This window comes from Castanea sativa, chromosome 4 (genome assembly GCF_040712315.1).
Source record: "Castanea sativa cultivar Marrone di Chiusa Pesio chromosome 4, ASM4071231v1".
Classification (NCBI taxonomy): Eukaryota; Viridiplantae; Streptophyta; class Magnoliopsida; order Fagales; family Fagaceae; genus Castanea; species Castanea sativa.
In genome coordinates, this window is record NC_134016.1 from 21,888,390 (window position 1) to 21,913,409 (window position 25,020).

The 25,020-nt window shown below is 36.0% G+C and overlaps 1 protein-coding gene across 1 annotated transcript; it reads left to right on the forward strand.

Moving 5' to 3' along the window:
* Positions 1-13,800: 13,800 nt before the first annotated feature.
* On the forward strand, positions 13,801-23,274 carry LOC142631853 (DNA (cytosine-5)-methyltransferase 1-like). Its single transcript, XM_075806175.1, has 12 exons — positions 13,801-14,186; positions 16,712-18,206; positions 18,589-20,104; positions 20,275-20,439; positions 20,615-20,816; positions 20,942-21,053; positions 21,123-21,270; positions 21,373-21,570; positions 21,718-21,996; positions 22,091-22,252; positions 22,365-22,583; positions 22,890-23,274. Exons 1-12 carry the CDS (start codon positions 14,087-14,089, stop codon positions 23,025-23,027), a joined length of 4,734 nt encoding a protein of 1,577 aa, XP_075662290.1. The 5' UTR covers positions 13,801-14,086; the 3' UTR covers positions 23,028-23,274.
* The last annotated feature ends 1,746 nt before the right edge of the window (positions 23,275-25,020 follow it).

The following is a 25,020-nucleotide window of genomic DNA, read 5'->3' on the forward strand; positions in this document are numbered from 1 at the left end:
AGGAGTCGTCCATCATTTTGCAGGCTATGCAACAACAATTTGAACGCATGAACGTGGTGTTTAATGAGATTCGGGATCGGATGGATAGGCAGGACACTGTTATTGCTGCTTTGCATGAGAAGCGTCCCCAAAGAGGCCCTAATGCAAGAAGGCAAGAAAGGCGTTCTCACATGAATGATTCTGATGACTACCACGAGGATGAGTTTGAAGATGAAGGAGATCAAGCTTCATTGAACAATGAGGGCAGGTTTGTGCTAAGGGGAGAAAGGCGTGGCATAGGTTTCCAAAGAGATCCAAGATGGCAAGATGGCATAGGCGTGGCATGAGGAAAAAGGCAAGAGGCAAACAAGCCCAAACATCATGAAGATGTGCTCCCAAACATAGTTGCATTCAAACAAGCCATCAAAGGGGCAGACGCAACCACACAAGCAAGTCACCCCAAAGACCAACAAGCAACAAACCCACAAAGAGAAAACAAGCAAGAACATGACAAAGGGCCTAGACGTAAGCAAACAAGCATAGATCTAAAGCAAAAGGCATGGAAAAGAGCAAACGAAGCACAAACATGCGTAAAGGAACTAATCAAAACCCTTAATTGAAACATGGGTATATAGATGTAGGCCTAGACCACCGGATCTAGATTTACACCCCACCCAGAAGCGAAACACAAGAAAGAGGCATAAACAAGAGATATAAAACTATAAAGCCCTAGGCATAGCATCCAAACAAAGCTTAAAGAACATGAACATGTAGATCTAAACATATAAAGATAGCAAAAAGCATGTAAACATGTAGATCTAAGCACAAGCATGGCAGAAAAGCACATAAACATGTAGATCCAAGCACAAGCATTGTAAAAAGCACATAAACATGTAGATTTAAGCACGAGCATGACAAAAAGAACATAAACATGTAGATGTAAGCACAAGCATGGCAAAAAGCACATAAACATGTAAATCTAAGCACAAATAAGGCATTTAGACATAACTTAGCCCAAGAAGACTAGGCCAACATTATCAAAGCAATAAAACATGTTATAAAACAAGTAGACATGCTAGGAAAGTAATAAAACATGCTAGTAAGCAAGATAAAACAAGAGATATACTAGGAAAAGCTATAAAACATGCTAGGAAGCAAGATAAAGCAATAAAAAGCTATAAAATAAAATGCACGTAGATGGTAGCTAAAAAGCAACATCTACACCCCTAAAACACAAATCCAAGATATCAAGACTAAGGAGAGGAAGATGGGAGCAAGAACACTACCTCTTGATTGTTGTATAAAAGTATGAAATCAAACGTTTTTATGTGTGTGTTTGGAGAGAATTTAAAGAGAAAGAGAGGGAGAATCTACCTTGAAAATGCTCCAAAATGCCCAAAATTCTTTTTTTTTTTCCAGTTCTGGGGGGCTAAGGCGGTATTTATGCTGAAAAAATGACCCTTTAGCTACCGGTGCACCCTTAAGGGCCACCAGAGCTGGCCGACGGGCCTTTAGGGTGCACCAGGCTGGTGTGTTGACATCAGTAATTTTGTCCTTTTTAGTTCTGACTTCAAACTCACATTTGAAGGTCTTCCTAGTCTCCGATTAAGCTGATCTTGGTGACCCTAGAAAGATATGGATGTCTAGTTTCCAGAATATTAAAGACATTTAAATTCTAACGATCGGATCAAAAGTTATGGCCTTGAAAAATGAACAGATGCGCTCAGCACAGTTTTCAAGATATCTCAACTGTTTTAACTCTGATTTAGACTCATGAATAGTCATTGGAAAGGAAATTCAATGATCTTTGCAATAGTGTTGGTTTCAACCCATTCTGAAGGAAGGTTAAAATTAGGGTTTTTGGTGCCCACAGTAGTCAACTCTGGGTCAAATTTGGTCAAAGTTGACAAAAATCTCAAAATAGCTTGGGTTTGATATAAAAACATGAAAAATGAAGCTTTGGGGTGATTTTGACCAATTTTGACTTTTTGTCAACTCAAGGTTGACCAAGGGCATTTTGGTCATTTTGACCTGAAAATGCACTTTGAGTGCTTCAATGTCTGAATAGGTTATGCCACGTCAATCTAGATGTTTCTGCGGTCCCAATGTGAAAAATTAATATTTTTGGATTTTTAAGGGGTCCAGCACGCAAATCGAGGGTAGACAAGATATGGTATTTATAGAGAGAAAAAAAATTTAGTAACTTTCCTAACTTCACTTGGGCTTTAGTGACAACCAAGAAAAACATCAAAAAAAGCTAAATCTACCAATCTTTAATTTTGATAGACACAAAAATCAACCTAATACTATACTTAATCAAAAATAGTTTGAAACCCCAAATCAAAATACCAACCCACTGGCGACCAGATCAAGCTCTCTCTCTCTCTCAGCATTGCGACAAAACAAGTCGAGCCAGAGATCATGCCACCACCACCATTGACAGTGGCTCTACCAATCGATCTCTTCTCTCCTTGATGCCTAACTTGCTATCTCTCTCTCTCTCTCCCCCATTGACAAAAACCCAAATTATTAGTGGTTGGGTGGTATGATTAGTCCACATCTAAAAGATAGAGAGAAGCACTGAGGAGACCGGGTCAGAGGAGGGTCCATTTGATTCGGTTTTCTCTAGGGTTTACGGCCATTGACTAGACTCTATGGTGGATTAGTGGTGCTGGACAGTTGGGTTGTGTTGAATTAGGGTTTAGAGGCGCTGGTTTGGCAATTTTGGCTACAATTTATGCAATTGATTGTCAGTTGAGACAATTAAAATTACAAATTTCTCCTTCTTTTTAACTACTTATTGGACACTTGATCTTCAACTATGGATGACTAAATAAAAATTCAATCAAGAATACAAAAGTTACTTGGGTGACTCCTTAATAATTAAAAGTATATTATTTTCCAAAAGTTGCTTAGGTGACACCTTAATAATTAATTTGATTTGAATATGTTCATAACAAAATCTATCCTTATCAATGCATGCTTATTTAATTGTCAGCTAGAATTGTCCAACCGTGACTAGAACTTGACTAAACCATCTAATTCGAAGGGATCCAAATTGAAGTTTGACTAATCTAACCAAGGTGGCAATCAACAACAGGTCTTTGCTTACAAAATATGACAACCATGGTTCGAGTTCTGGGCCTCCTTACCCGAAACCTACTCCAACCAATCCGACCAAAAACCACTATTAGACTTTGCCATTCTCCTTTATTATTTCATCATGTTCCACCGATATGTTGCTTTCTCTGTCAAATTTGGGGAGATTCTAATCAGATCCGATGAATTCTCAACCAAGAATATGAACACACATCGATGCATAGGTATTAGACTTACCTCACTTCATCACAATGTTGACACCTCATTTTGCAACCCGCATTTAACCTCACCTAGAGTGTAAAAGGGTAATTGTGCCTTGGAAATATGCATCTTGATTCTGGTCATTAGATCCTTAATCTCATTTCACCAAAATGATCTTGATGTTGTAACGATCAAATCGACTGGTCTTAAGCCCTAATCGGACCACCAGATTGAAAGTTATTATCAAATCAAGTTTTAATAACTGAGATGCACTATCACAAATTGAGTCTGACCATATGTGATTATGAACAATTGATTTCAATTGGTTATATGTATAATCAATTTGAGATCAATGATGTGTCATAATTTGATTGGTTAGGACTACATTTTATGGTAGGGTTGCACACACCTAATTAACTAGATAATTAAACATTAATTATTTAATGAGTAATTTGTGTAATTATCTTTTTATTAGAGTAAATTTGGAATCAATTAAGTCTGAAATGGGAGTGATTGGAGCCATTTAATGTTAATTGAGAGCTAATTTGGGACCTATTAATGTTAATTATGCTGAAACCATTTTCTAACAAATGACCTCTGCTCACTATTTCATCGATATCTCTCAGAATATTTTGAATCTGTGAATAAGGTTAACTTTCTCAGAAACTAGACATCCGAGGCTTCAATTTGAGCATAAAAACGAGACAATTCCGATTAGAATTGAGTCAGATATGATTTTTCTAAATTGACTCTACAAACTGTTACAGCAGCTACGGGAAAACCGAATTTTTGCTTGCTCCTCACTCCTACAAATCACTACATTTAATACTCTAGATTTCCCCCAAGGCTAAAATGAGGTCTAGGTTCATGATTCCTTATCAACCCTAATCAATATTCTTCCATTCATATTTCCTCCACCACTACTATATAAACCCCCCTCCCCTTCATTCCAGAACATACAAAAACCCCCTCTCTTCTCCTCTCTTGAGTTCTAGGAAGTTGAGTAGTCTTGTCATATCTTGGTCTTCTTGAGACTCAAGGTATTAAGTAAGACCCACTCTTCCTCTCCTAACTCTTCTTTTCCTCCACCCTTAGGACCTCTACCAAGAGTCTCCTCCTCCACCATATGGATCTTGCATGAAGGTATAATCCTTTTCCCCTAACTTGTTCTTTGTGTTGTCATGATTAGAATTTAGGATTAAAGAATGATAGTAATTATTTAAATTCCCTTGAATATGTTTGAATGTTCTTAAATATTCTTATGTGTTCTTCACATGCCATTGGTTGTTCATCACATATTCATGCATAAACACTAGTTTTGATCTTAAATACACATCAAAAATATGAAAAAACATGTTTGTTTCATAATTCTTTCAAATCCTTGAATCTAGGATATCACCATACACACATTCACTAGAATTTATTTTTCAATCCAAATGCAATGCTTAATAAATTGAATTAGGGTTCATCACATGCACACGCATTAAATTCGATATGCAAATTGTTTGACATATTGGATGATGTGATATAAATGTTGGCCACCATAGTCTAGAAGACCGGTTTCACCGAGCAAGGTGGGTGCCTAACACCTTCCCACCTTGTAACATAGCCTCCAAACTTAGATCAAGGGTTAGTAGATCAAATGTTTATCCATGTAATTTTCAATTTTTAGATTGTGAGTAGGAAATAAAGCCATGTACATTATCTTAGATTGTATCTAGGACCAAAGCCATGTAATTTTCCTATGGTCAATGTAAATTCAATTGAAAATTAATAAAATGAGGAATTTTTCAATTTTGGTTTTCTTATTTTTCCAATAATTAAATAAGTGGCGACTCCATTGTAAAACCCTTAATCTAAAAGGGAAAATATAACTAGTCGAACCTCCATTTTGAGAGGCAATCGCACGACTCCACCCATTCACATGGGTTTGGCCCAACACTCTATGAAACGGGCTGGGGGCGCGGTCTCTTACACACAACACCTATGCATTAATGTGTGTTCATATTCAAATGTGTTCATGGAATTCAGCTAACAAAAACCCTAATAAAACATCTAAGCAAGAGAACAAAATACCACATGTTAAAACCCTAAACCAGAACTCAAAAACATGAAAAACAAAGCTACACAGAGACTAAACATATGAAGGAAAACAAGAAAAATGGAGGAAAGTGGATCTAGGTTTCTAGACATGAGTGTGCGTTCGCATACATAGGGTATGCATGCGCATCCCAATTGTATGTGTACGCACACTACTAGTATATGATGCCTGCATAAAGTATGCGCACGCATACACACCCAGAACCCTAAACCCAGCAACACGAAACAAAAATCAAAAGAAAACAAGAAACTAACAACCTATCGTGCTTCTAGTACGAATACAAAACAAATCTAAACTATTATAAACATGTTAAAGCAATAAAAACATGCTAACAAAAAACAAAACAAAGAAAAGTGAAGAGCCAAAATTAGAACATTTACTAACACAAGAACTCTCTAGAGCTTGATTTGACCATTTCCCTCAGTCAATCTAATCAACAACAAAACTAGCAGGTTAGTAAGCTTTAGAACTCAAAGGCCAAGACCAAAATAGGCCTAAACAAGTAAAACTTGCCTTGAGGATGTTTTGTGAAAAACTCCCTCTTTAATTTACTATTTACTAGTGAATCTTCTGTATTTTCCCCTCTTCTTGAAAAAATGCATTTTATGGCTTTTTATAGTGGTAAAATAGGGGTGTGGGGCGGCTCCCAAAGAATGTAGGATTCATTCCAGACTAATTTATGTGCAAAAAAAAAAAAAAACTTTCCTTTCATAGTTTTTGGAACCCTAGATGCGTAAGCATACTTGGGGTATGCGTGGTCATACCCTAAGTATGCGTACGCATGGTTTGAGTATACGTGCACATACACGTGTATGCGTACACACCCTTAGGGTTTCCTGTGCCTTTCTTTTCCAAAAATAAGTTTATATTTTCCATAAATAATTCCTCAAGTCAAGATTTTACGTGATGGGACCCTAAATCAACCTTGGTGATAGGCTAAGAATGTATTGACCCCTTTGGTAGATTAATCAATTAATTAGCCAAGTTAATTAATTAGATTCAATTACATGCAACAAGCATGGTAGCACAAACAAATCACCAAATAACTAAATGCAGCAGAAAATAAATTTGACACGGGTGATTTATTTACGAATGGGGAAAACCACCAAGGCAAAACTCCACCGGATGAATTTAAGGTCACCACTCCCGATAATCTACTATTATCAAAACAAGCGGTTACAAATAAAGGAATCCCAGTATCTTATACTAACCTACAGTTGAACCCTTATTCCAATACACAATTGGACTTGTAATGTAGTGACAATCTCTCATTTTAATGCACGGCTCCAAGTACATGACTAACCAACTGATGCACGGATCCCAGTACGCGACTTACTCCTTTTCATGAATCCAAGTACGTGACTAACACACCAACTTAAGGAAGATGTTGGCTGTAAAGTTCTTCAATTTATTCAAATGATGAAGATCAAAAAGCTCATTGGTAACAAAACCCTTGGCGCAAAGACGCAGTAACTTCTTCAATGAAAAGATGAACTAGGTCAACTTTTGTCTTCAGTCACACAATGCATTAAGGGATGCTCTGATTCCTTGTGCAACTCATTCGTGACAACCTTTAAAATAATCCATATATATGTCTAAGGTTGTGAGAAAGGAAACCCTATACAAATACACTTGGATATGTATGAAAACAGATCTGGAAATCTGAATTTCGTAATTCTCGATGAATACCATTTTGTCAAGCTACTGTCAAGCAAACACATTAAACCTCGATAGATATTATCTGTCGAGCTATATGTCGAGCTTTAATGAACATCACTTTCTTCACTTGTCTCTTAAACAATTTTGCATGGCTTTAATACTAGACTTAAACTCTTGTTCCATGAAGTATTAAACACATCCACCCAAATACAAATAAAGTATGTTTTGTCAAAGAATTAGCCAATACATAATAACATATGTTCTAACAAGTTCCACATATGTCCTAATAATCTCCCCCTTTGGCAATCTGTGACAAAACCATAACAAACAAATGAAGTATGAGAGAAGTCATAAATTACTAAACTTATAATCACTTGTTGAATACAATAAAATCTAATCCTAACGAAAACTCTAGAAAAACTTTGCAAGAATAGAGTTCATGACATGATAGATTTTGACAACCTGTCTTTCTGAAACACTTTAAACAAAACTCATCAAGGCATCTTAGTGTGAAATAGAAATAAGAGATTGCATACATAAAGAAACACGTGTATAAAGAGAAAAAAGAAACAACACATGGAGAGATAGGTGAAAAAGAAACATACATCATATATATATATATATATATATATATATCAATAAGAGTACAAAGTATATGACTGAAAGGTCACAAAACCAGTGTACAAAAGAATAATGTAACTAGATAAAGAAAAGAAAAGTACATATAAATCCTCACTACATCCCTCATAGAAGTAATCACTCCCCCTAACAAAAAGGTTCTATGCTAACTTTCCCCCTAAATACATGATTACTCTCATCCCAAAATTACTCCCCCTTTTTGTCACGAGTGACAAAGGGTAAGTCATCACTGAGAGGTCATCTCATCAACACCGGAAGAGCTACCATCCTCATCCTCATTATCATCATCACCATCCTCATCTGCCGAAGCCTTAAGTGAAGGGGAGGGAGAAGCAATAAAGCCACCCATCTGAGCCTGTCGTCGAGCAATACGGCCAACATGAGTGTTGACTAGATACAACTTAGTAGTGAAAGTATCAAGGCGAGCATCCATGCTCTCAAGCTGCGCCGTGGGGTACAAAATGAGGTGTCTACATACCCACGGTCAGCAACGGGTGGCACAATTCCAAACACGACGTGCTTGAGTCAAGTGACAACTTCACCTTAAAACCAACCCGAGCCAACCCATGGACACTCTTATTGTCAGCCTTCTTTTTTAATAAAATATGATTTAATTTGAACTTCAAATATATTTTCTTTTGTGATATGATGTGATCTATATAAATATTTTATTGTATGTATTCCATTTTATATAATAAATTCATGATTATGATGAAGATCCTCATAATATATTCCTTGTCCAAAAATAATCTAATAACACACTAGTGGAGGCTAGCTGACTCGATTAGGTGAGCTTGGGTGTTTAACACCTTCCTAAGCCCATACCTGAACTCTAAATAAACTGGTTCATTAGAAATTTGCTTCAGAGTCCAAAGTAATTGCTCGGCCTAACTAGGTGGCCAATCCCACTATTTACCCTAACCTTGAGTTAGTGGCATACTCCCAGGCCTATGTCTAGGATGGGCCCATACAAGCTTGCACTGTTTAACTTAAGGTGCTCACATATGTACTATAGCATTCCACACACACATGTGCACACACACACACACAAAGACACACATAGTCAAAATTGCATTGACCTCCTCTAAGGTTTGCTATAGTTATACTCGCTACCTTTCTAGTTTGAAATCAAACACTTACCTGGCTGCCTTGGATGTGTAATGTCGTTAGTTAACTTTAAAATAGTTAGAAAGGAACCAAAGCATTGCGAAATTCATTATTTATCCTCCCACTTGACAACTAGCTATTAGCATTGTACATTAAATTGGATGTTGTGTGATTGGATTTTTTAATGGCTCTTGTAATCAAATGGTTCTTGTACTATTGGACGTCCATCCCCAAACTCTTCATAGTTGATCTCTACTACTTGACATGTAAAAGAAAAACAATGTGAACAATGAATCATTTTTGCCTTCATTAACCAATTCCTTCCTCAATTATTAATAATCAACATTTGAAACCATGAAGCTGCAATTTTCCATCGAAAATTAGGAAGCACCCCAACCTAACTCAACCATCTCATACCAACAACCTAAGATGAATTAACTCATGTTAACCCTAAACTAGTACCCATACTTATCAACCACATTGCACATTGCCTGAAATCAACAACCCACCAAAGCACCTCATCCAAAAATCTGGCTTACCTAATTCTTGTTTAATTGTTATGTATAGCTCCTTGAGTAACAACAATGCCACACAACCCCTTCAATAAATGAAAAATATTTAACCAGCCCATCCCACAACACACTACCATTCGCAGTGAACCTTGACCATTCATGCTTTGTGGTCAAAGCTTGAACCATTGTAGAGCTTTGCCATTTGAGACCAAACCAAGCTTCATACGAGTTACCCACTCACACTGAAGAAGAGAGGAGAAGCTTGATATGAGAGAGTTATAAAGCAAGAAGGGAGAGAAGGAAGCCAAAATAGAAATTCATGAATTAGAAGCTTAGGCATTGTTTGGTTCCTCAAAATTTTTTTTTTAGTTTTCATTTTCAAAACTTTGTTCTTATAATCCATTTTCGTAACTCAAAAAACCACTTGCATTTGTTTGACATAAATTTTCTAGTCCAGTATGTTTCCCCCCTCCCTTTTTATCTTCCAATTAAAATTCACCACCAAATTAATCACAATAATAGCACTACTAATAGTCAAATTTTCTCTCCAAATATATCAAACTCCATAGCCACAACAACAACATAAAACATCAAACACTACCAAAACTCAAAAGACCCCACAAAAACCCACCACCATGAAAACACGACCACACCATGAACCCTAACCCAATGGATCCAAACACCATGAAAACATAATTAAACAAAAACCCACAAAGCTCCACCACTAAAATACCATAAACATACAACCAAGCAAAAACCTATTATAACCATGGATCCAAACACCATGAAACACATAGACAAGCAAAAGCCCACAAAACCCTATCATTGAAATTCCACAAACCCATAGCCAAGCAAAAACCCACAAAAGAAAATCCCATTAAACTCACATTCAAGCTCCATTCCAAGTTGTCAATATATAAGAGTCACTGCTTGTGAAATAAAGAGAAAGATATTAGAGTCACACACAGAGAAAAAGGGAACTGAGGAAGGGGAGAAATAAATTTGTGTGTGTATGTGTCTGAGAGAGAGTGAGAGAGAGAAATCTAAGTACTCCAAAGTGAACAAAATACGTAGATAGAGAGAGAGGGAAAGAGACTAATCTAAGTTGAGATGATCTAGGTAGAACAATTGGTCTAATAAAAATGAAAAACTGAGAGAGATGAGAGACTTTCTTTAAGTCGTTTATGAGAATTGAAATAGTCGCTGGGGCTTTTAGTGCAAAGTTTGTCTCGAATGAAACAAGATATGTGTGTGGGTCCCAATGATTTCAATTTTATTGCTAGAATGTCACCATAACTCAATTCTCATAAGTCATAATTTGAAAACTCCAAAATTTTGTTCTTAGCCTTTGTTCTCTTTCTTATATTTTTGGATACTGAATACGAATAATTGAGAACAAAAAATGGAACCAAATAGATTTTCATGTGGTGGTGCCCAACAGAAAACAAGAAATGAAAATTGAAAACAATGTGTTTTTAATGAAAGCAAATAGGTTTTTACCTTTTTGAAATCAAAATGCTTGAGAATTAGATAAATTAATTACCTTTAATTGATTGTGAGAGGTCTTTAAGAGTATTTGGTAGATCAGTGAATTGGGGATAAATGGTTTGAAAATTTTGTTATTTTATTTTGTCGGACTAGTGTGTCACATAGAATCCTATAGCTATTTTTTTTTTCCTTTCTTCTTCATTATTCTTAATTATTTAATGATTGCACAATTTTTTGTTTCCCTCTTTAACACCTTTAATTTCTCTTCCTCCATTTGATTATTCTTCTCTTCTTTAAGCTGGTTCAATTGCCTTTCTTCCTCAATTTGATTATTCCTCTCTCTATTAAGCCGGTTCAATTGCCTTATGGCATTTTTTTTCTTTATATTTATTCTCCTCCATTATTCGCATTTAACATTTTTTTTCCTTCTTTGTACTCTTTTATTGTTTCATATTTTTCCTTCACAAATCTCTCAATTCTCTTTTATGTTATCGAATAGTAGTGATCAATTGATACTTAAGTCTTTGGCTTCCTTCTAGCGCCTTCAACTTTACTCCCCTTCCCCTGCCCCCCCCCCCCAAAAAAAAGAATTAGCTCCTCATCCGTCCCTAAAAAACCAATCAATTTTACATTCCAAGACATTAAAATTATTTTTCCTTATTTTCTTTCATTTACTTCTCTATTCAAATAGCTTCTCATGTTCCTTGCCTCTTTATTTCCACTTTTTCTCCTTAATAGCCCCATAAACACAAATGGTATAAATATAATAGTGGTCGCCCCATAATTACAAATGATATAAATGTAATAGTGCTTGCCCTCAAAGCAAAAATATATCAATATAATAGAATAATGGGTTCCAAAACATTTCCGATGAGTAAAGATTTTGATTTTATGTACCTTATTTTTAGATTTGCATAAGTTTTCTCTCTATTTTTTTTTTGTAAGTTGTTTTCATCCTTGTCGGTTTATAGATTTTTTCTTCTTTTTGATTGATTAGGGGTATAGTTTCATAGCAAGAGATATGGGTCTTGCCTCGATCGCTTTCATTGCCCTCGATTGCTTTCACTACAAGTGCAAGGAGGCCTGTGACATCCACTAGAGTTTTCATATTGGCTTAAAGGTCTCTCTCTCTCTCTCTCTCTCTCTCTCTCTCTCTCTCTCTCTCTCTCTCTCTCTTCATTTTTCCAATATAAATTTGATTGTTACTGTTAGTAAAATTAAGATCCAAACTCTCTTTTTAGGGCATGGGGTTGAATTGTGAATAGAATCGAATTTGGGTATAAATGGTAAGGTTTTGCGAGGAATTATTATGCCAAAAAGGCTTGGTTGAAGAAAATGTGAGTCTGACTTAATTTTTTTTCCTCAATTTTCCTATTTCATTGTTTGTGATTTTGGTTATTTAGGTGCATCTTCATTTTAATTTTCATGCTCATCATGAATTTGTGACCTATTACAAAAAGGGTAAATTGCAATTACCTACAAATCCTAAATAAAATTGGATAATAATTCGTAGTCATATTTATTTTTATTTAGCTTTCAAATTTTGCCAAACTATAAACTCTTAGCACATGTTTGATGGAATTCCTGATAAATGTAATGTTTGAAGAAATTTCTAACCCAAATCAAAACACGAAATCCACCAAAACCCAACCACACCTATCGAAACCTCGCCATGCTCGCCGAACCATTGCAACCCAACCACCCCGATCAACAACAGAGACCCACAAACCACAAACTCAACCTCATCTTCTTCATCGATTTTGCCGAACCACTATCCATACTGGTTTCCGGAGTCAAACTATAGCTTAATGAGAAAGAGGGAGACGGAGAGATCGGAGTCAAATCCTAGCTCAGTGAGAAGTAGAGAGAAAAGATAGAGAGAGTGAGAGTGAGAAAGAGGACAGAGTGAGTCTGAGTTTGAGTATGAGTCTGAGGAGAGATAGAATTAAAAATATTAAAAAATTATAACATCTTGCTACAATGCGCTCTAAAAAATGAGAGCTCACTGTAGCAAAATGTCAAATTTTTTAGCATGACATCTTTGATGGAGTAGGTTTTTGTGGTTATAAATGCTAAAAATAACATTTTAGCATTTATACCACTTCTAATAAGAATGCTCTTAAGGTGCAACTATGAAAATAATTTCATTGTCAATAGACCCTATTGTAGTGGTAGTAATCTTAAAGTATGAATTTTCTTGAAGCTACATTTCCATATTTGGCACAAGCACATTATGTCTTAGGGTAAAAAATATGAAAAGAAATGACCTAAACAAAAGTAATTAGTTGAAGATTTTGGATTTTTTGATAGTTGGGTCGAATATTTTGTTAACAACAACTATAGGTTATAGAGAGAATTTCTTCTATAAAAAAAGGGTAAAGAGAGAATTAGGTAAGATTTTATATGATTGTTGTAGTTGTTTCATTATTTATTTATTTTTATATATCGATAATTTGAGAAGAGGGATTTGAACTTTAGATGTTTTTAATGGAAACTTTAGGAGGTGTCAATCAGTTGAGTTATAAGACTTTTAACGAGTTGTTTCATTTAGTTATATTGTTTGATTACTAAGTCTCGTCTTGAGACAAATTCGACTTATATTGAGAAGTGTTACGTCAACAACATTTTGTGGTAGATAACTTGTTATTGGCTCTAATATGAATTTATCACTGAAATTATTTTTCTGTCTATTATTAACAACTTATTAATTAGAATTTGTTGTGAAATTATTATAAAAATATTGTTTATAACATTTCACATATTGATATATGTACGAGTAAGTTGAATTAAAAAAGAAAAGAAAAGAAAAAAGTAACGATATCATGAGTCCTGAGGCCCATGATATGAGTGGCCTAATGTTATTGATGTTGGGCTGGAAGTCTAGTAGTTTAGTATACTAAACAAGGTACAAAACTGTAAAAATGTTTGGCAGTCTGAAAGTGAAAAAAGGAAAATGGAAGAGGGAAAAAAACAAACATGTTGAGTAGTAGGAGAGGGTGAAAACTCAAAAAAAATGAAAATGAAAATGAAGGAGCGAATTTGCATTTGGGATTTTGGTAATTGCCGCCCAAACCAAATTGCATGTTCCCGCCAGTGTCACTGCTCCTCTCCTTCTCTCTCTCTTTAAATTCGATTCATCCTATGTTTTTTTATTATCAACAACACCCAAACAAAGTCCAAAACTCCCCAAACACCCATCAGATTTCCCTCTCTCTCTCTCTCTCTTTTTATTTTATATATTATAGAAATATAGAATTAGAGGGTGTCATTTCATTTTTGATAAAAATTATTAAAAGAAAAAATGGGATCCGCAGCTCTCTTAGATCATGAGTCCACCGTTCCCAATGGTGAAGCAGCCCCAGCTGCAGCTAGTGCCCCTTCTGATTCTTCAATTTCTTCAGGTACCCAATTTGTTATTTTCTCCTCAAACTTTCCTATATTTTGATTGTTGATTGCATACTGGTTGTGTTTGCTGTTTGGAGATATGACTTTTTTTTTTTGATAAATCGACAATTGGGGTTGGGGAATTTGAGTCCTAAACGGACTCTATTGAAAATACGAGGAAGTGTCAGTTGAGTTTAAAATATTTTTTTGTGACACGATTTTCTAATAGAATCAAAAGAGAGACGCTCCCAAACCCCAAACCCAACCCTTCCCCTCCTCCACCACCACTGCCAGCGGTTCTGCCTTGTTACAAAGCTGATTACCCCAATTTCTTTCCACATGTTGTGCTCCCTTTTCCTAAAATTTCGAAACCCAGTACAAATCCCAGCCCCAGTATGCTTCTTGTACCAGTAGTATTAGAGCACTTATAGTTTAATTAGTTATTAAAAAGAATTACTTGGACTAAGAAAATAAAGCACAAGTTATGTTGGATCTCTTGCTCTTGTGCATGAGCATAAATTCCTTAGTTTATTAGGGGTGAATGCCCTTGGATTACCAGGAAAATTGATTGCGGTGGGTGTGGTCAATTGTTCAGAGGTTTAGAAAAGTTCACTATGTTAATTCAAAAATAGTTATCTCAAATCTCCTAGAAAATTCTAATGTCATTAAACTATCAAAATATTTTTATGGTGTGTTTGGATAGTAAGTGTTGGGTATACATGTATTAGTGAAGGCCCACATTGAATAATGATGAGAAGAATGAGTACTTAATATAACATAATTGAGCACATACCCATTAAATTTAGTCTTTTTGGGTTAAAGTATATTTTTATATATTATATTAATTACTCAAGAAAGTTTCTTAAAGTGTTTATTTCGCTAACAAGTGGTATTAGAGCCCATAAAACCCATACACATGATCTTGGAAAGACCCAACAAAGGAGTATGCCAATGGTACTAAACAATGTTAAAGGATTTGGATTTGGCCATACCCACCTTGGGTTTGAAATAACATCTAACCCGATGGAGTTTTAGAAATCCTTAGCCATACTTCAATAGATTTTAAGTTCTCCTATGTAAATTTATAATCCAAATTCAAATTCAAATTCAAGTATCCAAACACAATCTTAACTTGTAGAAATTAAGAAATTTGCCCTTGAATTCAGAATTTACTATTAGTTGTGAGAACCCAAATTGAAACTGTTACCCTAAAGCACATGTGATTAGACCTTTACAATCACATGAATTTTAGGCTTTGTTTGGGAGTTCATAAGGGAATGGAATAGAATGATCATAAAGGAATGGAAATGAATAGAATTGAATTGAGTATATTTAAGTAAGAGAAATGGATAGAAAAGAAAGAGATGGAATGGAATTAAGTAACCTTATTTGGATGTTTTAAAATAAGGAGAAATTATACTTTATCATTTTCTAAACTATATCTCATGTTACAATTTGCATTCTAAACTTTTTAAATGTATTTTTTGCATGCTAAATTATAATTCTTGTTATACTTTGCACTTTAATGTTAAGTTTGTTAACTTGAATAAAAAAATATGGCATCATGTGAAAAAACTTAATTATTTGTTTTCTCAATGCTTTAAAAATAAATGATAAATTACACTTCAGTACTCTAACCTATACTCCTTGTTACATTTGCATCTTAAATTTTGAATTTTCATTCAAGTTAACAACAAAAATAACGGCAAGGTGCAAAGTGTAATAAGAGTCAGAATTTAAGGTGTAAAATGTGCATTCAAAAAGTTTAGAGTGCTAAGTGTAACATGAGGATTGTAAAGTGTATTTTTCCTTAAAATAACGTAATGAAAATGAATAGAACATAACTAATCTTGTTTGGAAGTAATACAGAAAAAAAGGAATGTAATCATTTTATGATAATATTACCATTAGACCCTTATTTTAAAATAAAAGGCTAAAATGTATAGGGTATTTTGGGAGTTTAGTAAAAAATTTATTAATTCTAATTCTATTTCCTCCTACTCCTAATTTTGGAAGAATGAAAATTTGAGATTTTGAGGGAAAAGAGAGAAATGAGTCATTCTATTCTCTCTCACTTAAACTCCCAAGCAAAGTGCTATTCTAAATTATTCTTTTCAGTTCTTTCTATTTCATTACTTTCTCTCCTCCCGAACGAGAGCTTAGTTAAATTAAACTTTGCAAGTTGACACTGAAAAATAAGTAGGGAATAGGCGAATTTGCATGGTAATACTAAATCAATCTTTCCATGGCTCCATGAGGGTGTGTGCGTGCACATGTACGCTCAAGTTTCAACCATTGGAGGCTTATTGAGAGAGAGAGCTTAATATGATTGACCACAGTTTTCAAACTGGTGGGATTTTGACTGCCCAAAGGTTGGTATTATTTGATTGGGGTGAATTGAATGTTATTTAAGAAACCATTCCTGCTTATGCGTGAAAAAAGTGTGAAGTTTTCTCATAATTACAGCAAGTCCTGTATTTGGCCATTTATGTATGTTGTCATGTCTCCTGCATCTTTTAAACATGATTGAATTTTGTTGTAGGAACGAAGAAAAAGAAAAGCAAGAAAAATTGTCCACAAACTAAAAAGGCATCAACAACTAGCAAAGCAGGAAAGAAGCGAAATGTGTCTGAGTGTAGTGAAGAGTCAGCTGGTTCACGGAAAATGCCTAAGCGAGCTGCTGCATGTAGAGATTTCAAGCAGCAATCTCTTCGCATATCTGAGAAGTCTTGCCTTGTTGAAATGAAGAAGGATCAGTTAGTTGATGAAGAGTTTCTAGCTGTACGCATGACTTCTGGAAAAGATGATGGTCGCCCAAACAGAAGACTAACTGATTTTATCTTGCATGATGAAAATGGTGTCCTTCAGCCCCTTGAGATGTTGGAAGTAGATGACATGTTTATCTCTGGACTTGTATTGCCTCTTGAAGAAGAAAGTTCAGACAGAGAAAAGGAAAAGGGAATCAGATGTGAGGGCTTTGGACGGTTAGAATCATGGGACATCTCTGGCTATGAAGATGGTTCTCCAGTGATATGGCTTTCTACTGATATTGCTGATTATCATTGCCTTAGACCTGCCAGTAACTACAAGAAATTTTATGATCATTTCTTCGAAAAGGCCCATGCTTGTGTAGAAGTCTATAAAAGGCTGTCAAGATCTTCTGGAGGTAACCCTGACTCCACTCTGGATGAATTGCTTGCTGGAGTCGTTCGTTCAATGAGTGGAAACAAGCACTTTTTTGGTGGGGCATCTATTAAGGACTTTGTTATCTCTCAAGGAGAGTTTATTTATAATCAATTGATAGGTTTGGATGAGACATCCAAGAATGATCAGATGTTTGCGGAGATGCCTGCTCTTGCTGCCCTAAGAGATGAGAGTAGAAAGCATGGAAGCTTTATGCAAGCAAAAGCATCATCTATGGGCAGTAGTTTAACAATTGGTGCAAAATTAGGAGATGGAGAGAATAAAAACAATCATACTGGTTCATCCATAACTGCAGTGGAGGAAAATGAGGATGTAAAGTTAGCAAGACTCTTGCAAGAAGAAGAGTACTGGAAGTCAATGAAACAGAAAAAAAGTCAGGGTTCAGCCTCCATGTCCAACAAATTCTACATTAAAATTAATGAAGATGAAATTGCTAATGATTATCCTCTACCTGCTTATTACAAGAACTCCATAGAAGAAACTGATGAATTAATAGTATTTGACAGTGATACTATATGTGACACCGATGAACTCCCTCGAAGTATGCTTCATAATTGGTCACTCTACAACTCGGACTCAAGGTTAATTTCTTTGGAACTTCTTCCAATGAAACCATGTTCAGATATTGATGTCACTATTTTTGGGTCGGGAGTTATGACTGCTGATGATGGAAGTGGATTCTGTCTTGAAACCGATCCTAATCAGTCTTCTACATGTGGCTCAGTAACACAAGATGCTGATGGCATTCCAATTTATTTAAGTTCCATAAAGGAATGGATGATTGAATTTGGGTCATCAATGGTTTTCATTTCAATCCGTACTGACATGGCCTGGTATGAGCATTTTTCTCACATTAAATTGTGGCATACTATCTTGTATATTTCTTTCTCAATAGAAGCTACTGAAGATTAACTCTCTTTTGTGTGTGTGTGTGTGTGTGTGTGCGTGTGTGCGTGCACATGCGTATCTGGGATTCTTATGAATAAGTGGGAACCGCTCATGGATTAATATGGAAGTGGGGAATAAATTTCATGTTAAAGGTGTATGTTGATATTGTGAATTATTTGTGATTGTGACCTATTACCTACAATTTAAGATATTCATAACTATCATCTATGCATCCAAAAAAAAATAGGGGGAGGGTGGGCTTGACAGGAAAGGAATCTATATATGAAATGTGTCAATAATATGTCTGATTTCTCTCATTCTCTTCAGGTATAGACTTGGCAAGCCCTCAAAGCAGTATGCTTCATGGTATGAACCGGTTTTGAAGACAGCCAGGCTTGCAATAAGTATCATCACATTGTTAAAGGAGCAGAGCCGAGTTGCACGGCTTTCTTTTGCAGATGTTGTCAAAAGAGTTTCAGAGTTCAAGAAGGATCATTGTGCATACATTTCTTCTGATCCAACAGTTGTAGAGAGATATGTAGTTGTACATGGACAGATCGTGCTGCAACTGTTTGCAGAGTTTCCAGATGATAAGATCAAGAGGTGTGCATTTGTGATTGGTCTTACAAGTAAAATGGAGGAGAGACATCACACAAAATGGTTAGTGAAGAAGAAAAAGGTTGTGCCAAAGGGTGAACCAAATTTGAATCCAAGAGCAGCAATGGCACCTGTTGCATCCAAGAGGAAGGTTATGCAGGCTACAACAACAAGGTTAATTAACCGAATTTGGGGGGAGTACTATTCACATTACTCTCCAGAAGATTCAAAAGAAGGAACCGCATGTGATTTGAAAGAGGAGAAAGAGGAGGATGAAGTTGAGGAGCAAGAGGAAATTGAAGAAGATGATGCTGAAGAGGATAATTTATTAGATTCAAAGGCAACTCAAAAACCTCGTACAATCTCAAAAAGAACTAATTTGTACTCTATGAACAAGGAAATTATATGGGATGGGGAGTCTGCTGGAAAAACATGCTCTGGTGAAGTGCTTTATAAAAAAGCCATTGTTCGTGGAGATGTGATTGTTGTAGGAGGTGCTGTTTTGGTGGAAGATGATGAATCAGATGAATTTCCTGTGATCTATTTAGTGGAGTACATGTTTGAAACATTGAATGGAAGCAAAATGTTCCATGGAAGAATTATGCAGCGAGGTTCTCAGACTGTTCTGGGAAATGCTGCTAATGACAGGGAGATATTTTTGACAAATGAGTGCATAACCTTGGGATTGGCGGATGTCAAACAGACAATTGTTTTGGATATTCGCATAAAGCCATGGGGACATCAGCATAGGAAGGATGATGCTAATGCTGATAAAATTGATAGAGCAAGAGCAGAAGAGAAAAAGAGGAAGGGTTTGCCAATTGAATATTACTGCAAAAGCTTGTACTGGCCTGAGAGGGGTGCTTTCTTTAGTCTTCCATTAGAAACTATGGGTCAGGGTTCAGGCTTCTGCTACTCTTGCGAAATAAAAGAAGCACAGATGGACAAGGAAATTTTTAAAGTAAATTCATCGAAGACCTGTTTTGTAAACAGGGGAACCGAATACACTGTTCATGATTATGTCTATGTCAGCCCCCATCACTTTGCAGTGGAAAGTATGGAGCATTCAACTTTCAAGGGTGGAAGAAATGTAGGGCTGAGACCTTATGTTGTGTGCCAAGTGTTGGAGATTGTCACAAAGGAACCCAAACAAACTGATGTAAAATCTACCAAGGTTAAAGTCAGAAGATTTTTCAGACCAGAGGACATTTCAATTGAGAAGGCATACTCCTCTGACATTCGGGAGGTAAGAGCTTGTGTAAAAGATCATTTGTCTTAAGTATATGTGCCTTTAGTTTTTCTTTTTATTTTGTCTTGATTATCTTTTGTTTGTGTTCTATGAATTCATTTATGATTTTACCATTGATTTATTATAATCTTTGTTTTTAAGATTTTCTTTATATTTTAAATTTACAGGTATATTACAGCGAAGAAACAGATGTTATTCCTGTTGAAGATATCGAAGGAAAATGTGAAGTAAGAAAAAAGAATGATGTCCCAGCATGCAATGCTCCTGCCATCTTCCAACATATTTTCTTTTGTGAACGCCTGTATGATCCTTCTAAGGGGTCCCTCAAGCAGGTATTCTGTCTTCTGCTACCTCATAGTGTCACAAAGTTATAAATTTGATCAAACCATGGAAAATGAGTAAACCATCTTTAACTTGCAAATTATTTTATTGTATCATATACTGGATTTACAGAAAAACTTTGCTCTATTGGAGTGTAAAATTTTCTTCCATCTCTTTTGTGGACAGTTGCCCGCCCATATCAAACTAAGATACTCAACTGGAGATGAGACTGGTGATGCTGCATCTCGAAGAAAAAAGGGAAAGTGTAAAGAGGGAGAAGATGATTTAGAACATGACAATCAAAGAGAAGCTTCCAAGGCGAATTGTTTGGCAACATTAGATATTTTTGCTGGTTGTGGTGGTTTGTCAGAGGGATTGCATCAGTCTGGTAAATTCAACTCTCTTTTTCCTTTTTTTTCTTTTGTTTCTTTTAATTGCTACCGTGATAAATTTGGTCTTATATACTATTAATGCACTTGATGATTAGCTATTTGCTGCACCCAAAAAATGCAGGTGTCTCATCAACCAAGTGGGCAATTGAGTATGAAGAACCTGCTGGAGATGCTTTTAAACTCAATCATCCTGAGTCACTGGTGTTTATTAAAAACTGCAATGTTATTCTTAGGTAAATAATTGCTTTGAGATGAAAACCTTCTGTAATTCTTGAGTGGCCTGCTAATCTTTTGTAATACAGGGCTGTAATGGAGAAGTGTGGGGATACAGATGACTGCATATCAACTACTGAAGCTGCAGAGTTAGCTTCAGCTCTTCATGAGAAGGAGATTAATAATTTGCCATTGCCAGGACAAGTAGATTTCATCAATGGAGGGCCTCCATGTCAGGTTTGTGCAGATTTGGCCTGTTTCCCACTTACTGTTCACGATTAATTTGTCTTGGGAATTTGTTGACAATGGCACTTAAATGAAAGCTACATTTTTCTGTAGGGTTTCTCTGGGATGAATAGGTTCAGTGACAGTAGTTGGAGTAAAGTTCAATGTGAAATGATCTTAGCGTTCTTATCCTTTGCTGATTACTTCCGGCCAAAGTATTTCCTCCTAGAGAATGTGAGGAACTTTGTGTCCTTCAATAAAGGGCAGACATTCCGTTTAACTCTTGCTTCGCTTCTTGAGATGGGTTATCAGGTAGATGTTGCGTATCTTTAAAAGTATATATACAGATAGTTTGATACTTGTGCATGTCTTTGAGTGGTAGATGTATAATGTCTGTTTGCTTCTATGTATATGTGAGTGGAGATTGTGGAGCTTATGGGCATTGGTTTTTGATCTTAGGTGAGGTTTGGTATACTGGAAGCTGGTGCTTATGGTGTTTCTCAGTCAAGAAAACGTGCATTTATATGGGCAGCCTCCCCTGAAGAGATACTCCCTGAGTGGCCAGAGCCAATGCATGTCTTTGCTGCCCCAGAGTTGAAAATAACATTATCGGAAAATTTGCAGTATGCTGCTGCCCGGAGTACTGCCAGTGGAGCCCCTTTCCGTGCAATAACTGTAAGAGATACAATTGGTGATCTCCCAGCTGTTGGGAATGGTGCCTCTAAGACAAATTTGGAGGTATGCTTAGTAGTTTCGTATATGTTTTTGGATTCGTTCACACTAATTGAAATGTAACTGGCCTTTAGTACAACTCTGACCTTCTGTTTTACAGTATCAAGATGACCCAGTTTCATGGTTCCAAAAGAAAATTCGAGGCAATATGGTTGTCTTGACTGATCATATATCAAAAGAAATGAATGAGCTCAATCTCATTCGATGTCAGAGAATTCCAAAGCGGCCAGGTGCTGATTGGCATGACCTTCCAGATGAAAAGGTATAAAGCTTAATAAGTTAGTTCTGAGTTTATTAACCTATTGCTTGTGATTGTCAAGCTCATTTTTTTTTTTTTTCTTGTGTATGCAATTTATGATTTCAATAAAATGCAGGTAAAATTGTCTACCGGACAAGTTGTTGATTTGATACCATGGTGCCTGCCAAACACAGCCAAGCGACACAATCAGTGGAAGGGGTTGTTTGGCAGGTTAGATTGGGAAGGGAACTTCCCAACTTCCATCACAGATCCTCAACCAATGGGGAAGGTGGGAATGTGCTTTCACCCTGAACAGGACAGGATCCTTACAGTTCGTGAATGTGCTCGTTCTCAAGTGAGCACTCGATGTCCTTTGATCATTACATTGATTGCCATCAGTATATGAGAATCGGAAATCATTTAGATGGAGTTAAACTAATTTTATTAATTAGAAGATGTGATGAAGTCAAAGGGCTATCCTCAGAGCTAAGGATTAAAGAAAATATGAGAAGCAAAGCATTTTACTATTTAATTAAACTAAGTGGACTAATTCTAGATTTTGAGAATTATTTGGAACATTATCTGATGGATATATAAGTAGTAGAAATAACAAGATATATTAAAATGAATTCACAATCTAATCAAGATACCTATATTGCAGGGTTTCCCAGATAGGTACCAATTTGCTGGTAATATCATCCACAAGCACAGGCAAATAGGTAATGCTGTTCCTCCAACGTTGGCATATGCACTAGGGAGAAAACTTAAGGAAGCGCTTGACAGTAAGAGGTGTAAATAGTGGGTCGGCTATCTTTTATCATCCTTCTGATTGATTGTTGCATTGAAGCAAATCTTCCCTTTTAACAGGGATCAATGTAAACATTTTTGGATAATTCTCCATTTGATTGTTTATAGAAAGTGAAAGTTCACAAAAGTTGTACTTTTTTTTTTTGTAACATAATAAAAAATCAACAATAACAATGCTACTTATTTTGAACTTGGTAACGGCACTACTACGACAATAAAGTGAATAAATTGCATTTCAACATATCAAACCAAACACTACATTCATGTACACTTTATGGAAGGTTGGGGGGATCCAATTTCACTGCGAGTATATCATTTGGAAAATTAAGCATGGTCAATTTTGTTAATTCATCATTTCTAGTAATTGTTAGAACTAAGGGTGTTCATGGGTCGGTTTGGGTTAGGTTTGTGCCCAACTCGAGACTAACCTGATAGAATTGGGTTGAGAAAATCTTGACCTGCTGCTGACCGGCAAAGGAGTCGGATTGGTGCGGTCGGTTTTGCACTGGAAACACGGTCGGTTCGGTCGGAACTGTCCACGGTGAAAAATTTGGCCAAAATAGTTGATTTCAGGCAAAAAAAAAACACCAAATTCGATGGAGATCTCACCGAATCTAGTGAAATCTCGCTAGATCCGGTGAGATTTCACTAGATTTGGACGAAATATCACTAGATCTACTTGATAAGTCATTGAAATAAGAAAATTTGTTGCCAAAATTTGAAAATTTGAAGTCAGAATATGGAGATTTGAGGCTGGAATTTGGCAAAATCTCACTGAAATTTGGAATTTCTGTTGGAATCTAGAAATTTTTTGTTGGAAATCCCTAGTACATCGGTCGAATTGGGATTTTTCGGGTTTTAGGGAGGAAAACTGAGACCGACCCGCCGGAGTCGGTTTTTGGAACAAATGACCTGTCGCCGACCGGTAACTTGATCGGGTCGCCCGATTTTCAGGTCAGATTCGATTGGATCCTTTGGGTGGGTCGGGTCATCAGATTGGATGGATAGCCCTAGTTAGAACAATGTTCAAAATAATTATAATTGATGTTTTCTTTGTTTAAAGTTGTTTTAGTGATGGACAAAATTTATCCCGCTTGACTTGCAAGAGTTTTTCTTGCCTTGAAAAGGTGACGGGTGTAGAAATGAGTTTTGCTTGTCTTGTCCCAATTGTGTGGGCATTTTTTTTTTAGAGAGTTTCAACCTATGACAGTTGAGATAGCTAGAACTCTAATTGTGTAGGCATGTATGTATGTATGTATATATGTGTGTTTTTATTACATATATATTTAAATTATGTGTATATATAATAAGATTTTTTATAAAATAATTAATCTCATTTTTATACATATATATTTATAATTTATTTTTTGATACACATTTTATAATCAAACTCATAACACATTCTCTCTCTCTCTCTCTCTCTCTCTCTCTCTCTCCTCATTACCTCATTACCTCATGTTGAAGCCATCTTATTAGGGATGGCAAAATGATTTCAACATTACCTTAACTTGACTTGCCTTGCTCATAACCCTATGTAGGTTTTCCATGCCTCGAATAGGGGATAGGGTCGAGATACGGCACCCTTGCTCAACACTCACCTTATTCTGATGCCATCCTTAAAAATTGTCAAGTGGGTGGTACATTTTATTAAAGTTTTTACGACTTGTAAGGCTCTTTAGGGCTTGTCTAATGCCATGTCAGACATGCCTTATAGGCTTTTAGGTGAGGTTTCCACAATCTCATTAAGATAAAGTTTTCTTTAGACAAAATTATCCCAAGCAAATCCATTTCTCATTAATCTTATCAGTTTAGTCATAGAGCTTTGCAACAGAGCTTTTGTATTTTTTTTTTAAAATTTCTTTTTATAATTCTATAGTTATATGTGGGTGATTTGAATCTTGGACGTTTTCATTAGAAATACCAAAAAGTATTTATTGAGCTAACAAGATTCTTGGTTTGCAATAGAACTTCTAAATTGTGAACTT

What these genes read in the sequence shown, in the direction of transcription:
- LOC142631853 (XM_075806175.1), top strand. Translation starts at nt 14,087, where the DNA reads ATGGGATCCGCAGCTCTCTTAGATCATGAGTCCACCGTTCCCAATGGT. An exon ending in TGATTCTTCAATTTCTTCAG is followed by an intron (nt 14,187 to 16,711) that starts GTACCCAATTTG and finishes ATTTTGTTGTAG; the next exon opens with GAACGAAGAAAAAGAAAAGC. An exon ending in ATGACCTTCCAGATGAAAAG is followed by an intron (nt 22,253 to 22,364) that starts GTATAAAGCTTA and finishes AATAAAATGCAG; the next exon opens with GTAAAATTGTCTACCGGACA.